Source organism: Notolabrus celidotus, chromosome 14 (assembly GCF_009762535.1).
Source record: "Notolabrus celidotus isolate fNotCel1 chromosome 14, fNotCel1.pri, whole genome shotgun sequence".
Lineage (NCBI taxonomy): Eukaryota > Metazoa > Chordata > Actinopteri > Labriformes > Labridae > Notolabrus > Notolabrus celidotus.
The window spans coordinates 30,823,255-30,851,241 of record NC_048285.1 but is presented as its reverse complement, the minus strand read 5'-3'; the positions used below and the strand labels follow the sequence as shown (position 1 = coordinate 30,851,241).

The following is a 27,987-nucleotide window of genomic DNA, read 5'->3' as shown; positions in this document are numbered from 1 at the left end:
TTTTCTATATTTTTCTATATGTTCTATATTTTCTATATTTTTCTATATTTTCTATATTTTTCTATATTTTTCTATATTTTCTATATTTTTCTATATTTTATTTTATATATATTTTTTAACCTTTTTTTAGTGCTTTTAACTTAAGCACACACTGACAGACACCAGATATCTTATCTTTTAAAATGTCAGGGCTCATCCTCACTGAAAACATGAACAACAATGGATCAAACAGTAAAAAAAGAGATGATATAAAAACTCACAGACAGAAAAATGTATAAATTAAAACTGTTTTATTGAACATTTTTAGAACATTCTTAAAAACAAAGCAGTATTTACACAAAATGAACACATCACATATCATTACTTACAACGCATGCTCTGTACAACAAGGAAATGAATACACTGATTATATCACGAGGTAAGAAGCAGCCATGTTGAGACACAGTTCCTCATTTATCAGGACTTTACAGAGTAAACACATTTTTACTTTAAAGCATTAAATCAATCCAAAGAGAAAACAATCACATGAAGGATTCTATAATCAAAGATCATCTGATTGTTCGGTTTGACTGATTTCAAATCTTAAACAGTGTGTGAGTACGTACCATTCTTTAGAAATGGTGTGAGTTTAATTTCTAAGGGTATAAAAAAGTTCCTGAAGGCAGCATTCTCAGTCTCGACCCTCTTTGAGTCCGTTCAGTCTTTTCACTGGTACTGTCGAGGAGAGTAAGTTGTTGGTGCTGCGTACGGTTTGGTGGGATAGTACGACCCGCTTGGTGTGTATGCTCGGCTGCCTGGGGGGACATACACGGGACTATATGTTGGTGGGGCAGGGTAAGGGTATCCAGGTGCTGGTTGGTATCCTGGGTTTCCATACATGGGTCTGCTAGGAGGGCAGGACGTGCATAGGATGATCCCACCGATGAGCAGAATCAGAGCCGAGGCCCAGCCGATGTAGATGGCGGCTCCGATCTCTCTCCTCTGTGTGTTAATCGTCAGAGGGTTCTCAAAGTCTGTGATGGTCACGGCTGCAGACCAGCAGACCGGGATCAGGAGCAGGAGGGCAGCAGCGATGATGAGACACCCTGCACAGATCACCACCTTGGCACCTGATGAATCTCTTTTCAGACAGCTGGTGCACTTTGCTCCGATGAAGCTGATGATGAAGCCGACGAAGGCGAAGATGAGGGCGATGATGACCAGGGCTCGGGCGGCCTGCAGATCCCTGGACAGTCTCAAAACAGACTCATTCAGCTTGCACTGCATCTGCCCCGTGCTCTGCATCACACAGTTCATCCACAGGCCGTCCCAGATAATCTGTCCTGTCACGATGTTGGCTCCGATGAAGCTGGTCACTCTCCACATGGGGATCCCACAAGTCACCGCCACACCAACAAAGCCGATGAAGCTGATGACCTGACCCGCCACCTCCTTGCCGATCCTCCCCATGGTGAAGGGGATTCGTCTACAGCAGGAGAGAGAAGAGTTTCACGCACAGGTCTGGTTCTCTTTCGGGGAAGTGCCACAGCTCTCTCACTCGTTGTTTGTCGGGGAGAATGTGGAGGAGGAGGAGGGACGACACTTTGTCAAGTTAGTTCTTCTGGTAAAACAAGATTCCTCCTCCTAGTCCTCGAGGAGTGGCATCAGTTTTTCAAACAATGCCCGGCTTTTGTTCCTGGACAACAAACTCTCATATGCAGATTTCTTTGCAGTAAACATGAGTTTATTGGATGGTTTTACAGCCACTAAGTGATCCTTTTCAAAGGTTCTGAAAGCAGCTCAGATTGTCAAAAATGGATAAGAATCAACTTACATCAATTGTTGCTTCCACAAATAGTCTGTTTAAGAATGTGTGGAGCTGTAAATCATGTAAAGCTACTTCAGAGGGACGAGATAAACCCTCAAAATGAGCATTATACCCTGACTTTAAATGTGTGAAAAGATCCCTCACACAGCTTTGATTTACTGAAACTTGTCTCAGATTGGTGTCTTTGAAAACCCTCATTTCAGCCTCTATCTGAGATGCTTCATTTCAACGTTTAGCCCCTCCAACACTCAAGAAGCCTTTTCCACTGTTGCCATGCCATAAAGTTGTGTTTCTCTAATAATAATAATAATAATAATAATAATACATTTTATTTATAAGAAAGCGCTTTAAAAGATTCTCCAAGTGCTTTACAGGAAAATAAAATTATACAATAGAAAAGCAAAGAAAAGCAAGGCAGCAAAATAAAACAAAACAAGAAAAAATCAATCAGTTCTAGTTTAAAAGCCTTTGTAAATATCTGTGTTTTGAGTCCGGATTTGAATTTGGTGAGTGAGGGAGAGAATCTGAGGTGTTGGGGGAGAGAATTCCAGAGGGTGGGGGCAGCGACAGAGAAGGCCCTGTCCCCCCAGGTTCGGTGCTTGGGTTTGGTGAGAGGGGTGAGGAGGTTGGCGTTGGTGGAGCGGAGGTTGCGGGAAGGATTATATGGCTGCAGAAGGTCGGTGAGGTAGGAGGGAGCTAGATTGTGGAGGGCTTTGTAGGTGATGATGAGGAGGATCTTGTACTGAATTCTTGAGGGGATGGGAAGCCAATACAGGTTCTGGAGGACTGGGGTGATGTGGTCTCTGGAGCGGGAGTGAGTGAGGAGGCGTGCAGCTGAGTTTTGAATGTATTGTAATTTGTTGAGGAGGGTGTTGGGTGAACCGTAGAGGATGCTATTACAATAATGGAGTCTTGAGGTGATGAAGGCGTGGATGAGAGTTTCAGGGAGGGGCGGAGACGGGCGATGTTTTTGAGGTGGAAGAAAGCGTTTTTTGAAATATTGTTAATGTGTTGTTGAAAGTTGAGTGACTGATCAAAAATGATGCCAAGGTTACGGATGTGGGTGGATGCTGAAACAGTGGATTTATCAATAGTGAGTGAGAAGTCCGGGCAGGTGGAAGTGAGGGATTTTGGGCCTATGATAAGAATTTCGGATTTATTACAATTTAGAATGACAAATTATTCAATATGGCCGTATGTTTACGACCCCAAATCGGAGTTGATAAAAGGGACAAAACTATCCCCAGCAACAAAGAACACAGCAGGATGTTTCTGTTTGGTCATTTTAATATTAATTTGTTTTTTAAAGGGTTTTTGTACCTCTTTCTTTTTTGTTTTCCTGTGAAACTTTGAACAAGTCATTCTCAACGACCTGCAGTTTCACCCTGGGATCACTCCAACACACATCCATCCATCCATTCAGTATCTTCCACTGCTGTTTCCCTTTTGGGGTCACAGGAGTGGCTTGAGCCTATCCCAGCGGTCATTGGGTGCAAGGCGGGGTACACCAAGGACGGGTCGCCAGCCAATCACAGAGCCCAACATACATTAGCATCACAATTTGAAAGTATGCACACATAAACTTTAGATTTGTTTGTAAAAGTGGAAAATCACAATATCACCTCTTTAAATCCCAACACACAGCGAAACACAAATCATATTTTGGACTTTTAAATGAATGTTATTATATTATTTCAATCTGAAAGTCCAAGAGAGAAAGTATTGTTCTCTAAGGAAGAGAATAATATAGTTTCTGTGCCATCTGTATCTAATTTGAGACAGTTTTAGGAGGACAGGTTGGACAGTAAGTTTGAGATTTTTATTTCTTTAGCAGAGAATTTCACATTTTTAGTGACACAACAAAAACAGCTGATGATGCTGCTTCTACTCAGGTTAAAATTGTTCTTTATAATTGAATTAAAGTGTGTAAGCATGTTAAATACAATCAGAGCAGAGGTTTGAGTCAGTGTGGTTTGGACTCCACCAGCCGTTATATTCCGGATGTTGGATATATTTAATGTGACAGTCTCACAGCGTATGTAAGGCATGAACAACAACACACCTTAACGTGACCCGTGCCAAGATCATGACGGAAGAAGTGTCCCACATAAGACAGCTAATGAGCCCAGAGCTAAGGAGGAGTTTCACTACTGATAAAACCACTTAGAGGTCTGAGACACAAGAAGTCAGTCACATGTGCTGAGTCACTTTGGATGTGAAAAAAAAAGTCCCCATGTTGTGAAAACAAACTGTTGTGAAACTCGACTGTTCACACACCTTACATAGTAATTTGATCCTGCAACAGCGAGTCAATCACTGGGAGCCAGAGGGGGAATATTGGAGCTGAAAGATTGCAGGTTATTTGGTGTTTCTCCATTATTTAACAGCAAATAACTTAAAAGTTAGTGTTTTAAAGATGCAATCTTTGAGCTCTTTAGTGAAGAGGACAGTTTGAGAGAGAAACAGGTCATGTAGGGAGAGAGTGGGGGATCAATCTTAGGGACTCTGCTGCAAGGACTGAAGCCCCATGGTGCGCCTGCTCTGCCAACTAGCACCCAAACCCTCCCCTCTTTCTACTGAGCATTGAGACTCTCAGACATATAAACACTCATCCAGTGATAAACATTTTATTTACAGTAACAGAGCATTACAACATTCTTAAACAAAGATATACAAACATGAAATGGGGTGTCGGTGTGGAAAGCAAAGCACAGAAAATACACATCCAGATTTAATTTCACATGCAGTGAAATGCAGGAGAGAATTGCTGACACATTTTAATTCACATCACTTTAAGGCAGAATTACAAGTTATACACGAGGAGGTTAAATCCTTACAAAAAGCTGATTAGATATTTACATGCATAGATTATAATAATGATACAAATCCTGCTTCTCTATCTTGCACACTTAATGTTGTGTAGCCATTCTTTATACAATTAATCTCACATGCTCTATAAGACATGTCAGCTGTAGAAAGGTCATTAGACACTTTCAAAAAACCACAATCAAACTCAGGTCTGAGCTCAGGACAAGCTGTGTCTTCAATCTATATTTGCATTCCCAAAAATAGACAAGGGTATTGATGCAAAATGTTTAATTGGCCAGTTGGTTGAACTCGAGTCCCTGCAGGAAGTCCTTGAAGTCTCATACATATTCTCTGGATGTGGAGGTGGACTTCACAGGTGAGAATTTAGGGATGTAGTGTGGGTGTTCATGTTTGGGCGGGCAGTTCCAGCACATGAGCCCCCCTCCCATCAGCAGCAGAGCAGCAGCCGCCCAGCCGATGTACAGCGCTGCTCCTAACTCGTACCTCTGAGCATTGATCAGTAGTGGGTTGTAGAAGTTCCTGATGATGGTGTGGGCAGACCAGGAGACCGGGATGAGGCAGAGCGCCCCAGAGATGATGAACAAAACTCCAGCCACGATGCAAGCCTTCGACTTGGATCGCTCGTCCTCAATGCAGTTGGTGCACTTCCCACCAGCGATGGACAAACACAGTCCAAAGATCCCAACGAGGATGGAGATGATGATCATGGCTCGAGCGGCCTGCAGGTCAGAGGAGAGGGCCAGCATGGAGTCGTACACCTTGCACTGCATCTGGCCTGTGCTCTGGTGCACACAGTTCATCCACATGCCCTGCCAGATGGTCTGAGCCGTGATGATGTTGGCTCCGATGAAAGCAGAGACCTTCCACATGGGCAGAGCGCACACTACTAGGACCAAAAACCAGCCAATCACAGACATGATTATAGCGATCATCTGAATCCCCTGGGACACCATGTCTGCAGCTTTGTTTCCTCACACGTTAAAAATCCAGAAAGACGGACAAGTGGAAGGATGAGAGGTTGTATTTATAGGCGCCTGTGTGAGAAGTAGGACACAGACATGAGGGTATGTGATACCACAACCCTCAGCTCTTATTGGCCGGATGGAGTTTACACACAAACAGAGAGATTCTGTGACCTTTAGGAGCGCTGACCTGCCAGAATCCAAGACTTCAAGGTCAGAAGACAACAAAAGACACTTTTTATGTCCTTGAATGTAAGAATTTTTAAAGCTGGCTTAAAAACTTTAAAAATAAAAAAGGCTTAGGGTGCAGAAAATCAAGAAAATCTGCATATTAAGCACAATACATCATTTTATAACCCTTATTTTTTAGGGTACATTAGTCACTGACACACCCAAACTAAAAATACTACACAACTTAATCAATCTTGAACAATAATGTGGTACACACTGTGAGTTCAAGAGGAACACTGGGTTAAACTAACATGGATTCAAGTTGCAAATCTGATGAAAAAACTGCAGCACCAGAGATCTTTTAAATCTAAATATTGTAAGATGAAAATATTTGTTGTTTGTGAACCATGCTTTGCTTTGTAATCATGCAAAAACTCACTCCCATAAAAGTTCTGCTGACTCTGTGTTCACACATGACCCTTAGTGAGACGACAGGATGTGTTATTTTGTGCACAGCAAGGGGCAGTGTTGGACAAGAAATGACTCAGACATCCAGGAAACATGAGCGTCCTCTGAGTTCAACTCTGCAGAAGTGCATCCCTCTAAAACCCAGAAGAATGACTGATTTCATAAAACTATCATAGATGTGTGAGAATGAAGGAAGTATGTTGTTACCACTGTTATTTTAAGCTGCATGATGTGACTTAGTGGTTCATTTGACTCTAGTTTTCAGGCTTCTTATGTTCTCTGAAACTCAGGCTGAGATTCTGGTTTACTGCCAAGTGGGACATTGGTTTGGTAAATAGATTAGTCAAGTTTCCTCCTTTGTAAGATAAATAAACTCTTCTCAATGGACACACAACAAGCACACATACAGGAGATGTATTTCCCTCACACTTCATCTTTACATATTAATGAGACAATTTCCTATAACTGAAACCGTTGTCACTACATTCTGAACTCATTTCACAATATAGATTCATTGGTTATAATGTACAATTACACAAGTGTATTTAGGGTCAAATTGAACTGAAATCAATAAATCAAATCAAATAAATACATAAAACAAGAGGTGACTAGAGCTCATGCATCGCCTGTATCACTGGTGTCCATGTACTGAGAAATCTGTCTTCAGTTGTAACCTTGCAGGGATTTTCTTCATTATAAGGACAGCTTTAACTCTGCCTCTACATTGTGAAATGCTGGGAGGAAGCAGATTCAACCAAGATGTTGTAATAGTTTTGGCTTTTAAAAGCAAAATTCTTAGTAAGGACATTAAGTCTCTGTCATTAATGTTATCAGGGGTTATGCCGAATATGAAGAGAGAAGGATTTAAAGACAATTTGATACCAAAGAGTTCTTTTTGGATATTTTTCCAAAAATCACTAAGTTTTGTGCAATCCCAAAACATATGGGTGAAATTTGAGTTTTATTGTAATTTAAGATTTACTTTTAGTTTATTTACTTTGGTGAAAAAAAGTGAATCATCATTTGAAGTTATGGATCAGCTCAAATCTACAGGTAGAGCCACACCTTATTTCTTCTTCCTGAAACCTCCTTGTCACTTTGGATTGAGCTGTTCCTCTAATAATGATGCAATAACATCCAACACAGTCATTTAGTATTGATTAAAAAAATGTCTTTATTTACAGTTTAAGACAGTCACACACACGTTAACATGAAATGATGTGAAAAAGGACAAAAAGCAAAACCAATCATTTTACAATTCATCAATAAACACGTTGAGTGTAATTCGAATATGTACATGTATCTGTTTTCTCCCCCTCCGACATGCACTCTGTCCCTCAGTCCACATACACAGTTGTATGGGTGTGGCGCATGCTTCTGCACCTCAGCGCTGCTGAAGCACATCCTGAAGACATGCAAGCATCAAACAAACTGTGACCACAATAAATCACTGTGAAAGTCAGATCATTCTCATCGTGGCAATATGAACAATCTCCTGGACCACAAAGCATTCATTCAAGTCTTTTTTTCAGTCTCTTCCCATCTCATCCAGCTGTTCTCTCCTCAGACGTAGTCTTTGGGTGTTGATGAACGTGCAGCAGAGTATTTGGCAGAGTATTCATCCTTAGGAGGGCAGTTGGCACAGAGCAGTGCACCACCGATGATGAGGAGGGCTGAGGCCCCCCAGCCGATGAAGAGTGCAGCTCCCAGCTCCCTCTTCTGGGATCCAATCATCAGTGGGTTGTAGAAGTTTTGAACGATGGTGTTTGCCGTCCAGCACACAGGGATGAGGCACATAACTCCAGAAATGATGAAGATCACACCAGAGGCGATGCCGATTTTGGCTTTGGAGGCCTCGTCTTCCACACAGTTGGTGCACTTGCCTCCTGCGACGGCGAGGAGGACGCCCAGGATGCCGACAAGGATGGAGATGATAACAAGGGCGCGAGCGGCCTGCAGGTCAGAGGAGAGGGCCAGCATGGAGTCGTACACCTTGCACTGCATCTGGCCTGTGCTCTGGTGCACGCACGTCATCCATATCCCCTCCCAGGTAGTTTGAGCCGTGACGATGTTCTGCCCGATGAAGGCTGTCACCTTCCACATGGGAAGGGCGCACACAACGATGACCCCGATCCAGCCAATTATAGCCAGGGCAATGCCCACCATCTGAAGTCCAGCTGCCACCATGATTCCCCAAAAAGCTTCTTGTACAGTCGTCCAAAAAAAAGAGTTGTTCTCTGGAACTTGGTGAAGTCTTTGCTTAAGAGATCCCCAAGAGTAAATGTTTGAGCAAGGTTGGAGCGGGTCTTTTATACATTACACTCGGGAGGGGCTTAACACACATACACACACAAACTGTCACAAAACACTGTGACGTGACGACTGCCACCACATCTCCACTCCCAGCAGTGGGCATGTGTCATCATGTCAGGTTTTGTCTCGGTCCAGTATTTGCTGCAGGTGGAATAACCACGCCATGACTCAGAGCTGCTGAGAGCAGTTGAGAAAACGTTTGAAAAAAGAAAAGCCACACCTTCAAAGTGGAGGAGCTTTTTGCCGTTAGAAAGGTTTAAGGTCCTGTTTTCCTTTTTTGCATATTTTCTGTTTTGAGCTTTGGTAATAATTAATGAAAATACAACTTAACAGCTTTTACAGAAACTGTGAAGAAGAGCAGTGATACATCAGATCTTACTTTCTATTCTTAGTTTATTCAGGTATTTATCAAAGTAACTATTTGTTCTCACGCTCTCATGAGTCCAATACTGACTTTTAGTTTGTGTTAAGCACATTATTTCTATTAATTTCAGTCAAAATATTCATTTAAATCAGGCTTTATCTCAAACAGCTGAGGTTGGAAACAGTCTGTGTTGGAGGAAGTGTGGAGAACAGCTGGCAGACCATTTTCCTATATTTTGGAATTGCCCAAAAATCAAGTCATATTGGTGGGGAGTAATTAAGGCATTACAAAACATTTTTGGAGCAGGGATTGACTGCTCATTCTCATCAATTTATCTGGGTAACATTGCAGCTCACCTCTCAGTTAAGGATAAATACTTGTTAAAGGTTTTATTAGCAGCCAGCAAAAAGGCTGTGACACGAAAGTGGTTGCAACCCAATCCTCCAACAGAGACTGAGTGGATAGAAATCGTGTCTAATATTGAACATATGGAAAGAATGACTTACTCACTAAACCTTAGAACAGAAAAATGTTTGCATTACTGGGAAAAATGGACTGTGTACGTAGCATTGAAGGATTAATAAACCATTACTTCATGAACTGACTTTATTTCCACTATTATAACAAGGATGTATAGATGACCTACTGTTTCTGTTTAACTCTGCCTGTTTACAAAAATAAAGTATAAAATAAATAAATAAATAAATCAGGCTTTATCTCACATTTGTCATTTTTTGACCCCTTTTAATCTGAAAATCATTCCTTTGTCAGGATTTGCTGCTGACGACCTTTGACCTTTGGCATCTGATGTTTTCAGGGTTTTGGAGTTTCAGGTTGAGACAAAGGTTCAACACACAAACAAGTTTGCAACTGAAATGCAATGCAATTCTCATCCTCCCTTGAATACTTCCTCATTCAGGAGTTAAATATGTAGAATATGAGATATTGAAATGGACAGTCGAACCCAAATTTCTTGCTTTTTCTGCAGCAACAAAATCCTAAATTAAATGTCTCAAACAGGCATTTGCAATCACCTAACAGAGCAGGTGTTTAAAAAGCTCCAAGTCCATATTTATGTATTTATTTCTGCAAGGTTCAGATCACATCCTGCAGTGATCATGATTTAAACACACCCTCTCACACAATGCAAGAGAAAAGCGCCGTTAGCACAGTGGAAGGCGTTCCCACAATATTCCTCTAATGAGCAGAAACAAAGGCAACAAACACTTTTGCAGGTGATGAAATCTTGAGTGATTCCAAGCTAAATTTTTCTTATTGACCTCATTCATCCTATCACAGTGTAGTATTCTATAAGAGATAAAATAAAGGAAGAGTAGAGGGATCAAAGCTGACCTTGCACTGATGTCAGTCCTCAAACGCTGCAGGGCTGCAGCCTTCCAAAGGTTGTCTCCAGAGAAAGATGTCCCCTCTGCAGCCTGCGGGTCCCTGTTTAATCGATAGTTTCCCTCAGCAGCGAGAGGAGAGCAGGAGAGAGATGCTGGAGAAACGGTCACACTACGCCAAGTGATCCCAGATGACAGACTGCTTCAAGAAAGAAGGGATAGTGAGAGGGGGCAAAGGGAGGTAGAGAGAGAATCAGATAGTTTCAGAAAAGAATGGAGGCAGTGTTTTAGAGCCAAAACTGCTGTTAGGACCATAATGACTCTATTTTATCCGAGGTAGGATCGTTAAGCCTCTCCGGCGACCTGGCTATGGAGATTGGGTTCCACACACAAGGAGCCATGGAGGAATTTCCACAATTAGGAATCTGAGGAGAGATGGTTTCAGGTGAGATTAGTCCTTATAGGCCTCTGGAAGGCCGCTGTCACGTTACTGAATGATTCCCATCTTTTAAAGAAGGAAAACTCCTAATGCATATTCAATAACCTTACTAGTGTGAACACTAGATAATCTAAAATGTAATCATTTTTAACATCAGAGGCAGTTAAAGGATGTTTGAAAAGTGGGACAGGACATATTTTTGCACAACAGGTTGAAGACTTAACGCCACATTTGTGAGAAAATGCCAGAGGGAGTCAAGGTGACGAGTGTCAGCAGGTAGTCTGAGGCAAGCCCAGACAGCACTGTAACGGCTGCTCTGGCTCCAAACCAAGAGTCCAACCCTTCAGTTGAACTGACACGCTCATCGTGTGTCAATCCGAAGCTCAAAATGCAAAATCAACCTGCAGAGCTGACAGGTGTATAACGTTAATGGTTACATTTTTCTACCTCAGCTTTATTTCCACAGGATCAGTCTCACAAGGTCCAATTTCAATGGAGTTAATCAACATTTGCATTAAAAGTCTAAACAGATAAACTGCAGCTACTATGAATCCTCATGATAGAAACCACAGCTGAGGTCTTCATGTGACCGGGGGAACAATAACTTTTAAGCTTAAAATGTGATTTGTGTATTAAGACTGATGTCAGTTTATTTTCTGGCGTTGAAAACAAGAATCTAAAGAATTTCATTAAGCCACAAAGTTTGCTTTGAACTTTGCATTAAGACATGATGAGCATGTCAGTTCAAAATGCAAAATCAAACTGCAGAGCTGACAGGTGTATATAAGGTTAATGGTTACATTTTTCTACCTCAGCTTTATTTCCACAGCGTCAGTCCCACACGGTCCAATTTAAATGAAGTTAATCAATGGATACACATTAAATAAATGTGCATTAATGGTGTAAACAGATAAACTGCAGCCACTATGAATCCCATTGGTGGAAACCACAGCTGAAGACTTCATGTGACCATAGGAACAATAACTGTAGGGGCCATAATGTTGATTTTCATGTCTTATTTGTTAATCATCATTATTTCCTTTTTATGGTTGACTACATTTCCGGTTTTGGGTTCATGGGTGTGATTTGCCTTTTATATACCTCTACAGTTGTGTGGCAGGAGCAAAGTCATCATCATCATCATTGTTTATTTAGATCTTTTTTTGGTATTTGATTATTTTGAATCTTTTTGTTAATAAACAGAAAAACCTTTCATGGATTTTGATTTTGATTTATGGCAAGACGCGTCACAAACACGAGTCCACTTAGTCTCTGCTGCACTTTTCAATCTAAGCTGCTTCAATAACTTTTAAAAGTAATATTAAACTTAAAATGTGATTTTTATGTTTAGACTGATGCCACTTTATTTTCTGGCATTGAAATCATGAATCTTAAGTATTACATAAATCCATAAAGTTTGCTTAGTGTCTTTAATTGTATATGTTTTGATGGTGAACAATATGACATTTTATGGACTTGTGCTTTAAATTCAGGGGACCAAAGAAGTCACATACCACTTTCCTTAATTCCTCTAATTTGACAAATAAAATGATTTAATGACGTTAAGTGAGATATGCATCTTCTGCTATCCTGCACCTCTTAACTGTTGTGTTATTGTGATGTTCTGTCTCTCTAATGGAGCTTAAATCTGCCTCTGATCTTTGCTTTGTCTCTAGTTTTGGTTGAACTGGTCGTTTAGTTTCTTTAATTTATTAGTTAAGAGTTTAAGAAAGAATATTGGTTTATTTTCTAGTTATTCATTTAGATTAAGTTATGTCCTAAGTTGTATTTGATGTAGATTTGTGTCCTACACTCTGTATTTTGTGTACTCAGTAATGTGTGTTTAGTATTCACTCATTTGTCCAATCTAAATCCAGTCATCAGGATTAAAGCGAGTCAATCATTTGTGATGGAAAGAACCGTCCTTTGTCATTGTTTGTGTATTTTTGTTTATAGACAGAAAATAAAACTACACTGGTTTCATGTGTCAGAGCGGAAAGTGTGTGATCATGTGTGTCTACCTGTGTGTCTGTGTGGGCGGATCATGTCTGTATTTGGAGCGTGATGTCACCAGAGAGGCCCTGAGGCCACTGAGCAGGTGTAGTCACAGTTTCAGGGGTAATATTAACACAGTGAGCGCCATTGTGGGACCTTTTGTGAGTCACGCGTGTTCGGGCACGACACGTAATCACATGACAAAAACAGGAAGTCGTCAAGAGTATTTCCAAAGAAGTGTATTGTGAATAATAACATCAAAAGTGAATTATATCTCCCTATACATAACCATGTAATGTCATGTTTTGGTCTGTTTGTTTTTGCTCCTGTGCAGGTAAGGGTTTGGGGCTTTTCAGAGGATAAACAGAGAGTGACTGAGAGTTTGTGTTTTCACAATGGGGCTCATTCTCAGTTCCTGATATGTGTATTACGTAGACAGATCAGAGCTTTGTTCATTTCAAAGGAACACAGGAACAAGTCCTCTTCCTTATTTTTCAGTCATATCCTCATCAATCAAAAGGCACGCTCTATAGCAGGGGTTCCCAAAGTGTGGGTCAGGACCCCCTTGGGGGTCGCGAGACACAAATGTGGGGTCGTGGGATGTCTTCCCAGAGTTTATTATAGTACTATAGTAAAGAATATCGACAAAAATAGTAGCTGAAAACCTTAAAAATAGAAAATGTAATGAGTTTTCTGCCTTTCTTTGTTGCCAGATGACTCCTAAGTTTAGGGTTCGGGAACAGTTAATTATCAAAAGCATCAGTAGCAGCAGGTTAATTCATAACGGCACAGGAAACACAGACACATATTCATATAGGTAGGCTAATTTTCTGCAGACCAGCTAAATGAAGACACATTAAATCACTTTGAGGGACTGTGGGGGTCGCAAGTCTTGGCACCTATATTTTGGGGGTAGCGGGCTGAAAAGTTTGGGAACCCCTGCTCTATAGGGTTGAATGAGTAATCCTGTATTATTTTATCATTCACATACAGTACTGCAAAAACACAGCACTAAATCTAATCTTAATTGAACTCACTAAATGAATGTAGACACACTTTGACGCAGAAATAATCTCATGAAACAACCTGCAGCTCATGGAAACCGGTCCGACTCGCTCCCGCTCCCATGACAGGTGAATGTTAAGCAAGGTGCACTGCATGTGGCTACATGTATAGGACACAGTCTAATCCAGGAGCTGCACCTGCAGAGACTGTGGTGAACTCCCTGAATAATGGTCGTGTTGTTGTGCATGAAAACAGAATGGTCTGTTATTCAGAAGATCAAAAGAGACCTATAGAGCTGCAGGAAACAGGACACACTGAACGTGCATGAAATAGTAATGGGTGACTCACTGTAAAGCACGACTGAAACTTTAATGGAGTGAAACTAACTGAGGTTACATAAATGAAATGTACATTATATTTTACAGCAGCGCTCAATGAAAAGGCAAAGTCATCCACAATTAGCTGTATCAGGGTTCAAATCATGACCCTGAACATACTACAGATCTTACAGTCACACACAAAGATGTGGAACAAGTGTGAACAGGTGTTTGTTAGATGTTGTGCTTTGTAATAATGAGGTGTGTGCTGACAGGTTACCTGGAAACACAAGGGAAAGCAGTCCTGCAAAAGTCAGGACATGTCACACTGAATCAGGTTCTTTGTGCAGATTGAGCAAGGTGTCTGTGTGTGTTTTAAAAACTACAAAGTAATGGTCAGGGTTGGTCTTTAGTTAGTCTTTAGTCTAGGGTTAGTCTTTCCAAGGGTCATTTATGGCATTCTCACTGACAGCAGGTCATTTTTCTCCTTTTCATTCATGTTGTGGCAAACTAAGGGAATCAGCCCACTCAATCCAGCACAAGCTCACATTGGGGGAAGTGATTGGGAGTTTTCCTCCCAGTTCAGGTGTTGCAGTCACATTTGTCTTGGACACACCTGCATCATGGAATCAGGGCAGAGGTTACCTGACGTGCTTACAGGCAGCATGGGGAGTCAGTTGGAGCAGCGTCACTCTTAGATCCATCAAGCTGCAGGCAAACTGACCTGCAGCACAGAACTGAATGAAAGGCTCATCTCTCTCTTTCCCTCAGGAAAGAGGATACACTGTTAGTGTCTTAAAGCAGAAGACCCCGGATGGGAAGAACCCTTAGTTCCCATGCCTTTCCCCTCAAAGCTGTTATTAAAGACGCTTCATTTCACCTGTCTCGTGCCTCCTGTTTTCCCTCAGGTGTCCACAATGTGCATTCAGAAACATGAAGGAAAACAAATGCTTGTGATGATGCATGGGTGAGAAAGTTAGCAGCTGCTGCGCAAAGTAAATAGAAACAGAACATGCAGGCACGTCATCATCCTCAACAAGCTGTAGGTGATTTCCAGTGTCATGAGCCAGCTACAGTATGTCTGGTGTTTTGATTCGAACTATATCTGGTTTTATCAAACTATTATCAGGTGTTCTGAAGATTCAAGGCACAAAAATGTTTTTACTAGAAATCAGGAACGCCCAAAAAACTGAGCCCTCCTGGTACTGAGACTGCTGTCAGCTGATAATTTAAACCAATGAAGAAAACATCTGAGGGATGTTTTGCACACTCGTATATTTGGCTATACAAAAACAGATTAAGGAATAAACATTTGGAAAGGTTATTAAAATCCAACCTTTTAAGTATCCTTTAACAGGCAGTATTCATGACACTACATAGTTATGATCTTTTCAATCAAATCCAGTGTGGGTCAAAAAATGTGGGGGAAAGTAAAATCAGGAGGATGTCCTTTATGTTGTCTGCAACTTTGTGCTGCTGCCTTTCTTGACCAGGACACCCTTGAAAAAGAGATTTTTATTCTCAATGAAGTTTTGCCTCCAAGTTAAATTAAAGTTAAATAAAAAATTTAAATAAAAAATGTTTAAAGTCAGATATTTTTTGTCCAAACTGCATAAAACGGATGCAAGAATACCCTCATGCTGATCCACTATTACTGTAACTTAACAGACAAACATTCACACTGAAGGGCGTTTTCTGCAAACCATACAAACATATTATAGACATGATGCAGAAGTGGCTCCCCCTGCCTGTTACACCTGCACTTACAGTATAGAGTACACAACCAGATACAGTCCCCTGAAAGAACCCTGTTCTAAGTCTATCCCAGAGTGTAACACCAAAATATCCTCAGCCTAAAATAAAAGTTTAAACCATCTCTCTCTACTTCTTCACTCTGACATTTTTCCTGCAAAGGGACCACAAATAAAAACAAGCATGTTTAGCTAACTGGCTCAGAAGCTGTGTTGTGTATGGTCCCTGACAGTCATAGAACTGTTCACCCGCTCCATTTTAAACCTGACATGGGGTTCTTATTTAAAGGAAACTTTCTTGCAAACCAAATCAAATGCATTAAACTTTATGTTATGTAAATAAGTGACTATAAGAGGGATCTGTATTTGCAGCAGATGATGGGGCGTGGTGCAGATGTCTTCCTTAAACGGGCCAATAACACTTACTGAAATACCTGTAAAGCTGAATTGTTTGACACATATTAAATAAATTACATCACTGTTTAGTGAATGGAGATCTTATGTCATGGAAGAAAGAAATAATGACACATATGATCAATATCCAAAAGTTGTATCTGCTTACTGATGTTTACAACCAAAGCTTAAAAACGTAATTTACCACCATAATGGTCCATGAGGGTGTGTGTGTGTGTCTGTGGGAGGGTGTGTGTGTGTATGGGTATGTGTGTGTGTTCATGTTTCTGTGGCGGGGGGTTAACCAAAGATAACAGAGATACTCATCCTGACCGCCGACCCCAGGTGACCTCTGATGATTAGAGGAAAGCCTGTAATGACACAGCTCATCAGACAGCCTCAGCCTCCTCCTTTGTCTCTCAGATAAACACGCTGCTGCAGATGAATCCAAAGATCTTCAGCTGTTGTGATATTCTTTGAATCCTTTCATACTTGACATGACAAATGTGGATGTGTTTCCAGTTTCAGATGTGACTGTGATGGAAGTTAAACATGACATGCTAAACCACCGTAATGCACGGTTTTGTTGACTTGCACGGTAAGAAATGACTTAGTCTTTGTGCTCTTCGTCCTCTGAGGTTTCCCAATAAATGATCATACACAAAGGAGGTGTTTATGAAGGGATTAGCGACACAGACGACCTAGCATTACACCTCAGGGATGTATTTAAGGTTTGACGTTCGTAGTGTCATAAGACTGTTATCTGCTAATGTCAGATAACAGAGAGTCAAGATGATACTCTCAGTGATTTTTCAGTTTAGACACTAACTATACATCCTTCATTCTGTAAAGAAATGCCTCTGAGGGGTTTTTTTTTCTTCCTTGAAGGAGCATGTAGCCGACCAGTAAAAAAACAACACAAGGCCCGTCATTGTTTCTCTTCTTTAGTGCATGGAGAGCTCATTCAGATGGTGATTCAGCATTTTATTCAAGGTTGCCATATGCCCCATACATACACACACATATACATGCACACACACACCTTTTGTTAACTTTACCAGACTTTAAAAGAGTGCATTAAATGCTTACATTAGGTAGTATAATCTGAAGTGAACACATAGTTATGATTGCTGTATTTCCTCTGAGTAAACAAGCTCAACATGCTCTCAAATGTGACTCTGAGACTCTACTTCATAAAGTTTGTTTTCAACACTTGCACAGATTGTTATATTTTTTCAATGTGACAGCACTTCTGCTTTGAAACAGTGCTCTGAAAGTATCCCTGTATCCCTGTTTTTAGTTGTAGTTTGAGGGTAAACATGATGCCAGCTCAAGCTGACTCCACCTTCAAACGTCTAAGCTGTATAAAGAAGGTAGAATCTGTTTCTCCCTCTCTCTTTCTCTCTCGCTAAAAGTCTTAAGCAGGACTTAGAGCCAAACGAGATCCGATATCGCCTTCATCTCAGGAGGGTTGAACCTGCGGACACAGAGGGCCTTCTATCCCAGAGAGCCCTGGAGGACAGTCTAGCTCAGCTCCTACTTCATCCCCAGCTCCTACTATGTACTCTGCAGGCTTGGAGGTCCTCGGGATGATCCTGGCTGTGGCCGGGTGGCTGGGGGTGATGGTGACCTGCGGCCTGCCCATGTGGCGTGTGGCTGCCTACATCGGGCAGAACATCGTCATCTCTCAGGTGATCTGGGAGGGTTTGTGGATGAACTGTTCGGTGCAGAGCACGGGTCAGATGCACTGCAAGGTGCATGACTCCATGCTGGGGCTTCCTGTTGACCTGCAGGCGGCTCGTGCTTTGGTCATCGTCTCCATGGTGCTTAGCATTGTGGGCATTTGTCTGTCGGTGGCAGGTGCCAAGTGCACCAACTGCAGCCGGGATGTGAGCAGTAAACCTCGGCTGGTGGTGGCTGCAGGAGTAATCTTTGTGGTGTCTGGACTGCTCTTGCTGGTGGCTGTGTCCTGGACTGCTCATGCCATCGTTCTGGGCTTTTACGACCCGATGCTGGAGGAGACGGGGAAGAGGGAGTTTGGTAATGCTCTGTACTTTGGGTGGGCTGCCTCCTGCCTGCTCATCCTCGGGGGAGCCCTGCTCTGTTGCTCCTGCCCGACCAAAACAGCCACAGCAGCGCCTGGTGATGGCTCCATGCCTCCGTGGACAGACTACACCCGGGTCAAAACAATGTCTGCCAACGGATACACCAGAAGAGACTATGTATGAGCAAGAGAAATGTGGTGCAGATGAAGACCAGATTAAGAGGATTTGTGCTCATGATGAATATTTGACATGGACATTACTACAGCAGTTTGAGCTTGGACATTCAGCATGATTCAGAGATGCATGTCTTCATTGATGGGACTTCTGTGATTTTGTGTATACTTTACATATTCTATTTTGAATATTAATACATTTTATTTGTAGTTTTATGCATTTTCTAAGACATATAAAGATGTTTGATCTCAGAACAACCTCACAATGACTGTGCTAAGTATTTGTGATCAAAGCTTTCTCCAGATTCTGAATAAATGGAAAAACAAACCTTGACTTATAAGCGTTTTTCTAAGCAGCAGCTTGTAACCCTGCACTTTCATGCAACTGAGTCAGCAACCAACTGCTGCTTTAATTAAGAGTCATTTAACTTTACCTGCCCTGTTTCTTTGGTATGCAGAAACTGGGGCAGATGCCATCTGCAGGGTTCAGCCAAGTCCGACTAATAAGAGCTACGCTGGTGCATGCACAAATTAGGTATTTTGTTTCATTGTAAATGGAGGACGGACACAATGAGGCGCTTGTTTTAGAGAGGACCTTATGCTTACCCTCCATTGTAGCCTGTTCTCCACTGCGAGAGTGAAACTGAGGCAGAGATAAAAGTCTCTGTCTGCAAGGAAATGTAACCTGCACTGTACCCGAGCCACAAAGAGCCTATTGATCTGGAGGTTTGAAGTGTTTACCTTCCTCCCTCCTGTTGGAGTCCTTAAATAAAAGTTAATCTTAACACTTAAAGAGTCTCCTGAAATGTTAAAAATCTAAATAGAAAGACAAAAGCATTTCCTGCATGGGAAAAACATCTTTATCACTTTGATAATTTTAGCTTGATGCAGCAGAATCCAAAGAGGGATCCTGATAGAGCCACTGGAGGTCAGCATGTGTATTTTAGGAGGGTCTTTATTTGCAGCACGTGCAAAAGTTAAACTAGGGTTGAAACTCCTGATGCACTGCGACCATCTGGTCAAGGACACTGATAAGACCCCGACCCTGAGCACACACATCGCAGACAATGGTTTCAGCTTCCAGTGCACAGGCCATCAATCTCCTTAAAAGACTGATGCTTGGAGTCATCACAAGAAAACATTCATGTCCCTATATATAGCAGTATTTTTATTATGGTGCTGTGTGCCTCTCAGGTGCAGAAACTAAACCTGCAGAGAGGTTTTTGTGTTTGTTCTGCTGTTTTCAACATGTGCTCTCACTTGTTAACTTCCCATGGTAATCTGAGCAGCTGGGAAAAGCTGTTTTTAGACTCAAAAAGCAGCACACACACTCCATCATTTTTGCATAATGCTTCATTATCTTGTGATTTTTACATGATTTTAAGTGCTGTTATGATCTGATGCCACCATCTCTTTCAAGTATTGAAGAAACTGTATCTCTTCATGCCTTCATTGCATCATTTCAAATCTCATCAGGGTGTTATTTAGATAATTTTGATTTGTTTCCAAAGTGAGATCATGCATTTTGCCTCTATATGGCGGGACTTTTGCCCGCACGGATGCACTCAAGTATCACACACAAGCTGCAAAATCAGTTTCTATCTGAAGCTGTTAAAAGATGATGGCTTCAGAAAATAGAAATGTGCAATTCTTTTATTTATCTGTTTTATTTAACCTGTATTTAACCAGGTTGGTCCCATTGAGATCAAATATTTCTTTTTCTAGGTAGACCTGGCCAAGACAGTCTGAAGCAAAAAAAACCTCAAAGTTACAGACATAGACACACAGAGAACCGAAGTACACTTTACAAGCACAATGTTTGTCACAGAAAGAGCTGTTACCTAGGAGGCAGTTGTAACAAGATACACTAAAAACAACACCATCCTAAAGATTCACTTTCAATTTATTTCATTATAGATTTAAAAACTTTAAGTGGCACCAGCTCCTTTAGTTTAATGCCATTCTGCAATAAATTCCAGGCTGAGGGTGCAGAATATCTAAAAGCCCTTTTCCAAATTTCTGTACAGGCTTTTTGGATTAGCCTTATAAATGAAAATGTACCAATGTACCAATCTACAGGTCGCCAGAGATGGCCAACCAACCCGCGAGTACAACTCACAACGATGAGTCAGAGCTTTACAATTTGTAATGAACCTCAAGGAAGCATGGTAGGCTGCATCAATCTTGTGAAGACACTGAGCTGTGGTGTGCATGTGCAAAAGATCACCATGGTCAAGAACCGGTATAAAAGTTACAGCAACAGCATCCATCAGTAGCACTTGGCTTCATCAGTCATTTTGAAACAGTACAGCAGGACTTAGAGGATGCATACACTGAGATAATCATTGCAGGAAGTACCCTGACTCATTCAAAGTCTGTTACGATCACTTCCATCATGCCTGTTCCTTCTGCCAAAAGTATTTCATACAAAGCCGATATGATTAAGAGGAAAATGATTCAAAAAGAAGTTGTGCAACTTGCTATCTTGGATAACATGCCAGAAGATGATGGGCTGTCCTTTAATGGAATATTTAGAATTCAAGGAGGACAATAAATGGGAACCTGCAAGAATGCATATAGTGCTTTCCACTTTCAATCATTCATCCCCCCAATCTTTACTGTGTCAGTTATTCTTTAACTTCTCCAGACCTGAGCCACACATCGTCTGTTTACTCTCCCCTCACCCAAATAGGTGGGAGAGCTACCGGGGGAGAGGAAGCTCAATGATTAAGCTGGAGCCGTTTGCATGTTTTTTAGATGATTTGAACTCTTCTCGGGCCAATCGCCAAGTGACTCCACCTTCTCCTCTAAAGATATCTGCTGCTTCTAAGAGCAACCAGCACCACAAATACTTTTACTCAATCCACCACAGACCTCTGTACACTTTGACTCACGCAGAGTTCAGACATGCCTTCAGCAGGATTGGAGATACTTGGAGTGAGTCTGGCTGTCCTGGGATGGATCTCGTCGATCGTGTCCTGCTCCTTGCCCATGTGGAGAGTGTCGGCCTTTATTGGAACAAACATCGTCACAGCTCAGACTACCTGGGAGGGCATCTGGATGAACTGCGTGGTCCAGAGCACGGGGCAGATGCAGTGTAAAATCCACGACTCCATGTTGGCTCTGAGTGGAGATCTTCAGGCCGCCAGGGCTCTCACTATCATCTCCATCATTGTGGGCGTCATTGGACTCCTGGTGGCTACAATGGGGGCAAAATGCACCAACTGTGTGGAGGACGACTCAGCCAAAGCTCGGGTTATGATAGCAGCCGGGGTGGCCTTCATCATTGCAGCTCTTACCCAGCTGATCCCCGTGTCGTGGTCTGCGCATACCATCATCATGGAGTTCTACAATCCGATCATACCTGAGGCACAGAAGAGGGAGATAGGGGGAGCTTTGTACTTGGGCTGGGCTGCAGCCTCCTTTCTGCTCCTTGGAGGGGGCATCCTGTGCTCCAGTTGCCCCCCGCAGCCTGACAAAAAGTACGGGCCTCCTTCAAAGGTGATGTACTCTCAAACCAGGTCAGTGGCTCCGAGTGGCTACGACAGGAGAGACTATGTGTGAGCTCACAGCTGCTCTCTTTCTCACGCCTTTGCTATCATGAGGATTTGAAGAAGGAGAACTGGAGGGGACTTTTTATTTGAATAACTTAAGGATGAATCTGTTTTCATGTCATGCTCTTCTTAACAGGGCCTCTAACTTTTTTTTACCTTCAGACTGTTGGAACTTTATTCTAATGAAGTAGTGAGTTATATTTTATATTTAGTGAAAGTATCTGTAATAGGATCCAAATTTAAGGAAAGTGTGTCTCTGTATTTTTACCTTCTCAGTGTATTGACTGTTTGTGCTACATATAAAACTTTGTTTTGCTAATGTTTGAAATGTTTCATGTCAAAGATGTTACTTTTTCAATTAAAGTCTTTGTTTTTATACTTAAGATGTCTTGATTTCTTACATTTTTAAAGTTGTATCTTTATTTTAAGTTATATTTTTGAGGCTTTTATTCCTTTTGTTTGGAGAGGACAGAATAGAGGAGGAAACTGGGAGAGAGCAGGGGAATGACATCCCACATAGCAAAATTGGTCTGGCCCAGTTCTGGCCCATAATACACTTAGACTCGACCAACATACCACAAAGAATGACGGCCCTTAAGTGGTCAGATATAGTTTGCCAGAGACCGCCCACACATGGGCCAGCTTAATCACAAGCTCAGCCTTAATCCCAGGCCCAGATGCAGCATGGACAGATCTGGGCCACATAAACCAAGCCACAATCGGGCCAGATGTGGCATGCCATCATATATACAATGCCATAATTGCCAGACCTGGTCCACATACCGGTTGACATACCACTTGCCATGCCAGCAGTCAGCCAGCAGTGCCGGCTTGACACCAGATCTGGCCTGGACCTATCAGACCAATTTTGCTATGTGGGAGTGGGAAGGGGGCTACAGGCTTGAATCAAACCCGGCCACCTGCTATATGGGACCGCAACTGAACCATTAGGCCAGTTTATGTGATGTTTAGTCAGTATGTTCATTAGCAAAACACAGTTTAGGACAGAGGATTCAGAAAATAGAGAGATGTTTACTCCACAGGTGTAAAGAAAATATCTGTTTCCATGCAGCCTTCATACCCAACCATTAGTCTGACGACCGGGAGTCTCTATCGCAGCATCTGTCCACCTGGCCGTCTCCCATATGTCTGTTGGCTCTATGATAAGAAGAACCGCTACTTTGTCAGCTTCCCCACACTCAACTATCTGAGCTGCCCTCCCAAACAATGGAGCTGTTTCATGTCGGAGGGGGAGACCGAGAAGGGGGGGGGTCTGTCAACACCGGGTTACAGAATGCTGGAGGGGTGGAGGGGTTGGGGGGGATTTCTAAGGAGACAGTCCCAGGCCTGAAGAATTTCAAGGGCATTCTGCAGACAGAGTCATTAGAGAGCATCAAACACAAACCTGTTGTCCGGTGAAAGCCGGAGAACACAAACATAAATGTGTTGAAGTGAGAGTTAGCCCCTCCTCCTTTATCCTCTGATTTATGACGCTTTTGTGAGATTAAGAACGATGAACTGACACTGAAAGCAGGATGGTTATTTAAAATGTGAAAGCAGGCATTTAAGAGATGTAAGGTTTTTACTATGCAGTGATGATTAAAAGAGCAGGAAGTGTAACTAAGGAACAGAGGTCAGGCATGCTTCCTTTATTAGCCATCAGTGTTCAGCAGACAGTTCAGCACAGATGAAATGTTGCAAGCTCAGCTACAGCTACACCGCAAAGGTAGCTTACACCTCCTCAAAGTTTTTTATTAAGACATCTGTGAGTCACTCTGACTCTTTGTTTTTGTATTGATGTCAAGAGGCTGTTACATGCGCATTTCTGTCTGAACTCAGCGTCAGAAACTAGAAAAGTAACACAACAGAGGAATTTCCCCAGCTTCCCCTTCCTTTATTCTCATATGATGAAAAGGATTAGCAAGTCAGTGGTAAGCTGACGAGTTGATAGCTGTTCATATTTTTTAGTTTGCTCAATCTGCACCTAAACAAATACATTTGAACTGTTTTTTCATGTATTAGTGATATATCAGACCACAGAAACTCTCTTGTGCATTCAGCTCCAGCTTCACAACATTCTTTATATCATTAACACCTACATTTGCATGCTGTATTTCCCCTCCAGAGACACATTAGGTTTGGTACACGACATCAGCATTAGTCACTCTGATGCTGCAAATGCACATCCATGTGAAGGCTTCACGTACTGATTCTTTGCAGTTTCACTTCAGACCGTGTTCAAACATCCACACTACTTTGAGATGTGTGGGAGAAAGAGGCGTGTGTGCTTCTCCCCTCACATGATAAGATTTTCAATTCAGTCAGAGAAATGTTATCACACCACCCTAATGATATATTAAGTGAATCTAATATTCCTAGATGCACATGCAGCTTGCAACACAAAAAAGCAACATAAGATGACGAGCACGAAGAAGCCCGGTCTCATTATGATCATAAATATGTGATACAAAGGTTTGGAAGAGGTACGAATCAATCTACACTCTGTTGTATACAAATAATGTGTAAAATAGACTCAAAGTTATGACTGAAATGATGAAGAGTCTCCCTCATAAAGGCGTCATTTCAAAACATCACAAAGTATATAGTTAAAGTTTGAAATGACCGTACAAAAAATAAATATAATTTGAGTATTTAGATCTTGTGTTTTTGAGTTTTCTTGTGAATCCTTCTGCAGTTGGGAGAAGGAAGAGCCTGTACATGTAGGTTCCTCTGAATCCCTACCATAGATGTCCTGCTGGTGTGGACGTTCCAGCCTCCAGCGGCAACAGCTATTACTACTACTACTATCCGTCTCATCACTATCATCTCTCTCTCTTATTCTCCTCTATCCCTCTCTCCAACACAGTCTCAGCAGATGTGTGTCTAACATGAGTCTGGTCCTGCTGGAGGTTTCTGCCTGTTAAAGGAAGTTTGTCCTTGCCACTGTATCTTGCTAAATGCTGCAAAGTGCTCTGCTCATGATGGATTAAGATGAGATCAGACTGAGTCCTGTCCGTCAGAGGGGACTGGATCTTATCCAGTATTGATGTTGGGTCTTTGTTAATAATGTAACCTGCTGTTTGTAAAAGTGTCTTGAGATAACGTTTGTTGTGATTTGGTGCTGATACAAATAAAGATTGATTGATTGTTTGATCCCTACGGTGAGGGAATCTGGATGTCTTTGTCTTTGTCTGGGCTCTTTGCTGCTGTGGTCTGAGTCCTCTAATCATCACAAATCAAGAGAAAGAGGATCTGAGTGATCACCTTTATCTCATGATGAAACATTACTGTCCTAAGAGGAGGGTTCTTTCTATAATAACATCACCTCCATCCATCAGGAACAAGAGATCCCAGAGTGCTGAGATGAGGGTAAATCTAAAGCTAAGACTTTCCTGGTCCAAGATCTCAATATCTGGTCAAGAGATTAAATTAAAAAAGGATGAGTTGCAAGGCTGAACACCTCCTGAGACGCTTTAAAGAGGATTCTCCCTTCACCTGTAATCCATCTGCACATCAACGGACCAATCTCATGCCCAGAGAGATCTCTCATCTGGCTCTGTTTTCACATCGTTTTTATAAACAACAATAAATCAGACAAGTGTTATTTTATGAAACTGTATATCCCTACATGTAATTAAACAGCTATTCTCCCCCTCAGAGTTGTTTCCCCAAAGATGCATGAAATACCTCGTGCCCTTTCAGCTGTAAAAGGTCTCTTTGTGGCCAGGCCCCATTGTGACGCTGGCCATGTAAGCTGAGAGCAGTCTGTGTCCAGGTCCTTCCTCCCCCTTTTGGTGATGTCGACTCCTTTAAGAACTCCTCCCATCCACCTGATCTGCCTTATAAAGGATACTGGTGAAGTGGAGTCATCAGATCATCACACACACGCAACAGATGCAAGGCCTGAAATCTACTTAATAAGCAGTTGAGTCTCTGGTTGACTCGTCCCTTTTCAGCAGCTTTCCTCTGTGAGCTCCTTCAGGTCTGACACACAGCAGCAGCAGCAGAAGAGGAAGACGTGGCAGTATGTCTGCAGGGCTGGAGTTGATAGGCATCTCCCTGTGCATTTTGGGATGGATTATTGCCATTGTGGCGTGCGCCCTGCCCATGTGGAGGGTCACAGCCTTCATCGGGAGCAACATCGTCACGGCTCAGATCATCTGGGAGGGTCTGTGGATGACTTGCGTGGTCCAGAGCACGGGACAGATGCAGTGTAAGGTCTACGACTCCATGCTCGCTCTCTCCCAGGACCTCCAAGCTGCTCGCGCCCTCACCGTCATCTCCATCCTGCTCGCCATCCTAGCTGTGCTTATCAGCATCGCTGGAGCCAAGTGCACCAACTGCATCGAGGACGAGTCATCCAAGGCCAAGGTTATGATCATCTCTGGAGTCTTCTTTATCGTGTCTGGAGTCATGCAGCTCATTCCTGTGTCCTGGTCGGCCAATACGATAATCAGGGACTTCTACAACCCTATGCTCACGGACGCTCAGCGGAGGGAGCTGGGCGCCGCTCTTTACATCGGCTGGGCAGCTGCTGCTCTGCTCATTCTGGGAGGTGGACTGCTGTGCTGCTCCTGTCCGCCACGGGAGACGAGATACAACCCTTCACGGATGGCTTACTCTGCCCCTCGGTCTGCAGGAGGCCCCGGGTTAGAAAGGAAAGACTACGTTTGAATGAAGGTCAAAAGAGTAAGAGACACTATTAAATCTTAAACGAGCTCTCCGAAACCAAACTGAGGGTGAACTGAGGAAAAGAGCTCGCAGAAACAAGGAGGCTCCAAGATGAAGGATCTTATTCTTTAACTTTTTATGCTACTCGTCTTTGAATTAGTCTCCTTGTTTGCAAGAGAAGGAAAAAAAGACTCTTAGAGAAACGCAAATGTTGTTGTCGTTGTACAGCCAAACATTTTTATGCAGTCATAGCTACTTAATGTTTACTTTTTCACGGCTTCACTTTCAAGATAACACACTGCTAAAATTACAGGGAACGGGTCATGAGCAGGGTTATGTGTTGTAAATACTGTAGTAGTACGTGTGACATTAATCACCTGTAACAGTCAGGAGAGATGATAACTGTGTTCAGTGCAGCTTTAAGTGCAGTGTGGTGAGGTGAGGGCTCTAACACCAGCAGCACTGAAGCACCTGAGTCCACCCAGAATGGTGATTACGTCTGCTCGTCATATACAATTACAGAACATGTGCATTAAAGGTGTTTTTTTTTAAATAAACATGACTGTTTTTTTACAATTCTGTCTGCTTTTATTTCATTGGAACTTCAACGTTCTTGTTCTCAAACTGAGGGTTTTTGTTCAAGCTTATTCCCTCCTGCATGAGTCAGTGTACTGGCAACAAAAATTACTATTCAGGCACCCACGTAAAGGTACCCTGTCATCCAATCCTGAGGGCTACGTTACCGGCAACTGGCGACTTAGCCACACACGCTCCAAACAATTAGCCACAGGATCAGTTACCGAGCAGAGGTGAGAAGTGTGAGCACACAGGAGAGGAGTCGCTCCAGACAGCTTACAGGAATCAGTCTCCTTTTAAACCTTTCGACTTCTCTGCAACATACATGCATTCATTTGTGGGAGCCGACCTGTTTAACATATTTCTTCTGATGCATCAAATTAAGAAACACCAGGGGTGCTGGTGGCCTAGTGGTCTAAGCGCCCCACATACAGAGGCTGCAGGGTTGCCGCAGAGGTCGCTGGTTCAACTCCCAGCCTCATCCATTTCCTGCGTGTCTTCCCTTGCTCTCTGTTCCCCACATTCCCTGTCTCTCTTCAGCTGTCATATCAAAATAAAGGCTAAAAAGCACAAAAATATAACTTTAAAAAATAAGAAACACCATGCAAAAGCAGGACTCTCTGTTCAAAATGTCCTGTGAAGTTTGCACAGATGTTCCATCTTAAAGCTGACTGACGGTAACCAACAGTACGAGGAACATCTGACCTCCCCTTCACTCTCTCATCGTCCGGTTATCTTTATTTAATGATGAGATGCAGCAGCAGCGACGCGGCACGCTGCTGTTATCTCCACATTTACCAAACCTCTCAGC

General features: G+C 42.4%; 6 protein-coding genes across 6 annotated transcripts; 3 read left to right on the top strand and 3 right to left on the bottom strand.

The window, feature by feature from the left end:
* Positions 1–331: 331 nt before the first annotated feature.
* On the bottom strand, positions 332–1,672 carry cldnf (claudin f). Its single transcript, XM_034701244.1, has one exon. The coding sequence runs from the start codon at positions 1,447–1,449 to the stop codon at positions 706–708; it is 744 nt and encodes a 247-aa protein (XP_034557135.1). The 5' UTR covers positions 1,450–1,672; the 3' UTR covers positions 332–705.
* A 3,246-nt stretch (positions 1,673–4,918) lies between these two features.
* Positions 4,919–5,662, bottom strand: LOC117825382 (claudin-4-like). Its single transcript, XM_034701202.1, has one exon. It carries the CDS (start codon positions 5,587–5,589, stop codon positions 4,954–4,956), a length of 636 nt encoding a protein of 211 aa, XP_034557093.1. The 5' UTR covers positions 5,590–5,662; the 3' UTR covers positions 4,919–4,953.
* Positions 5,663–7,386: 1,724 nt separating this feature from the next.
* On the bottom strand, positions 7,387–8,592 carry LOC117825351 (claudin-4-like). Its single transcript, XM_034701156.1, has one exon. It carries the CDS (start codon positions 8,422–8,424, stop codon positions 7,801–7,803), a length of 624 nt encoding a protein of 207 aa, XP_034557047.1. The 5' UTR covers positions 8,425–8,592; the 3' UTR covers positions 7,387–7,800.
* Positions 8,593–17,117: 8,525 nt separating this feature from the next.
* Positions 17,118–18,645, top strand: LOC117825417 (claudin-4). The gene is made up of 2 exons (XM_034701249.1): positions 17,118–17,150; positions 17,573–18,645. The coding sequence occupies exon 2, from the start codon at positions 17,717–17,719 to the stop codon at positions 18,383–18,385; it is 669 nt and encodes a 222-aa protein (XP_034557140.1). The 5' UTR covers positions 17,118–17,150; positions 17,573–17,716; the 3' UTR covers positions 18,386–18,645.
* A 2,460-nt stretch (positions 18,646–21,105) lies between these two features.
* On the top strand, positions 21,106–22,307 carry LOC117825418 (claudin-3-like). The gene has a single exon (XM_034701250.1). It carries the CDS (start codon positions 21,283–21,285, stop codon positions 21,937–21,939), a length of 657 nt encoding a protein of 218 aa, XP_034557141.1. The 5' UTR covers positions 21,106–21,282; the 3' UTR covers positions 21,940–22,307.
* A 3,477-nt stretch (positions 22,308–25,784) lies between these two features.
* Positions 25,785–27,176, top strand: LOC117825419 (claudin-3-like). The gene has a single exon (XM_034701251.1). It carries the CDS (start codon positions 25,956–25,958, stop codon positions 26,601–26,603), a length of 648 nt encoding a protein of 215 aa, XP_034557142.1. The 5' UTR covers positions 25,785–25,955; the 3' UTR covers positions 26,604–27,176.
* Positions 27,177–27,987: the final 811 nt, after the last annotated feature.

Excerpts from the sequence above, each read along its gene's own strand:
- LOC117825418 (XM_034701250.1), top strand. The coding sequence starts at position 21,283 with ATGCCTTCAGCAGGATTGGAGATACTTGGAGTGAGTCTGGCTGTCCTG.
- LOC117825382 (XM_034701202.1), bottom strand. The coding sequence starts at position 5,589 with ATGGTGTCCCAGGGGATTCAGATGATCGCTATAATCATGTCTGTGATT.
- LOC117825351 (XM_034701156.1), bottom strand. The coding sequence starts at position 8,424 with ATGGTGGCAGCTGGACTTCAGATGGTGGGCATTGCCCTGGCTATAATT.
- LOC117825419 (XM_034701251.1), top strand. The coding sequence starts at position 25,956 with ATGTCTGCAGGGCTGGAGTTGATAGGCATCTCCCTGTGCATTTTGGGA.
- LOC117825417 (XM_034701249.1), top strand. The coding sequence starts at position 17,717 with ATGTACTCTGCAGGCTTGGAGGTCCTCGGGATGATCCTGGCTGTGGCC.
- cldnf (XM_034701244.1), bottom strand. The coding sequence starts at position 1,449 with ATGGGGAGGATCGGCAAGGAGGTGGCGGGTCAGGTCATCAGCTTCATC.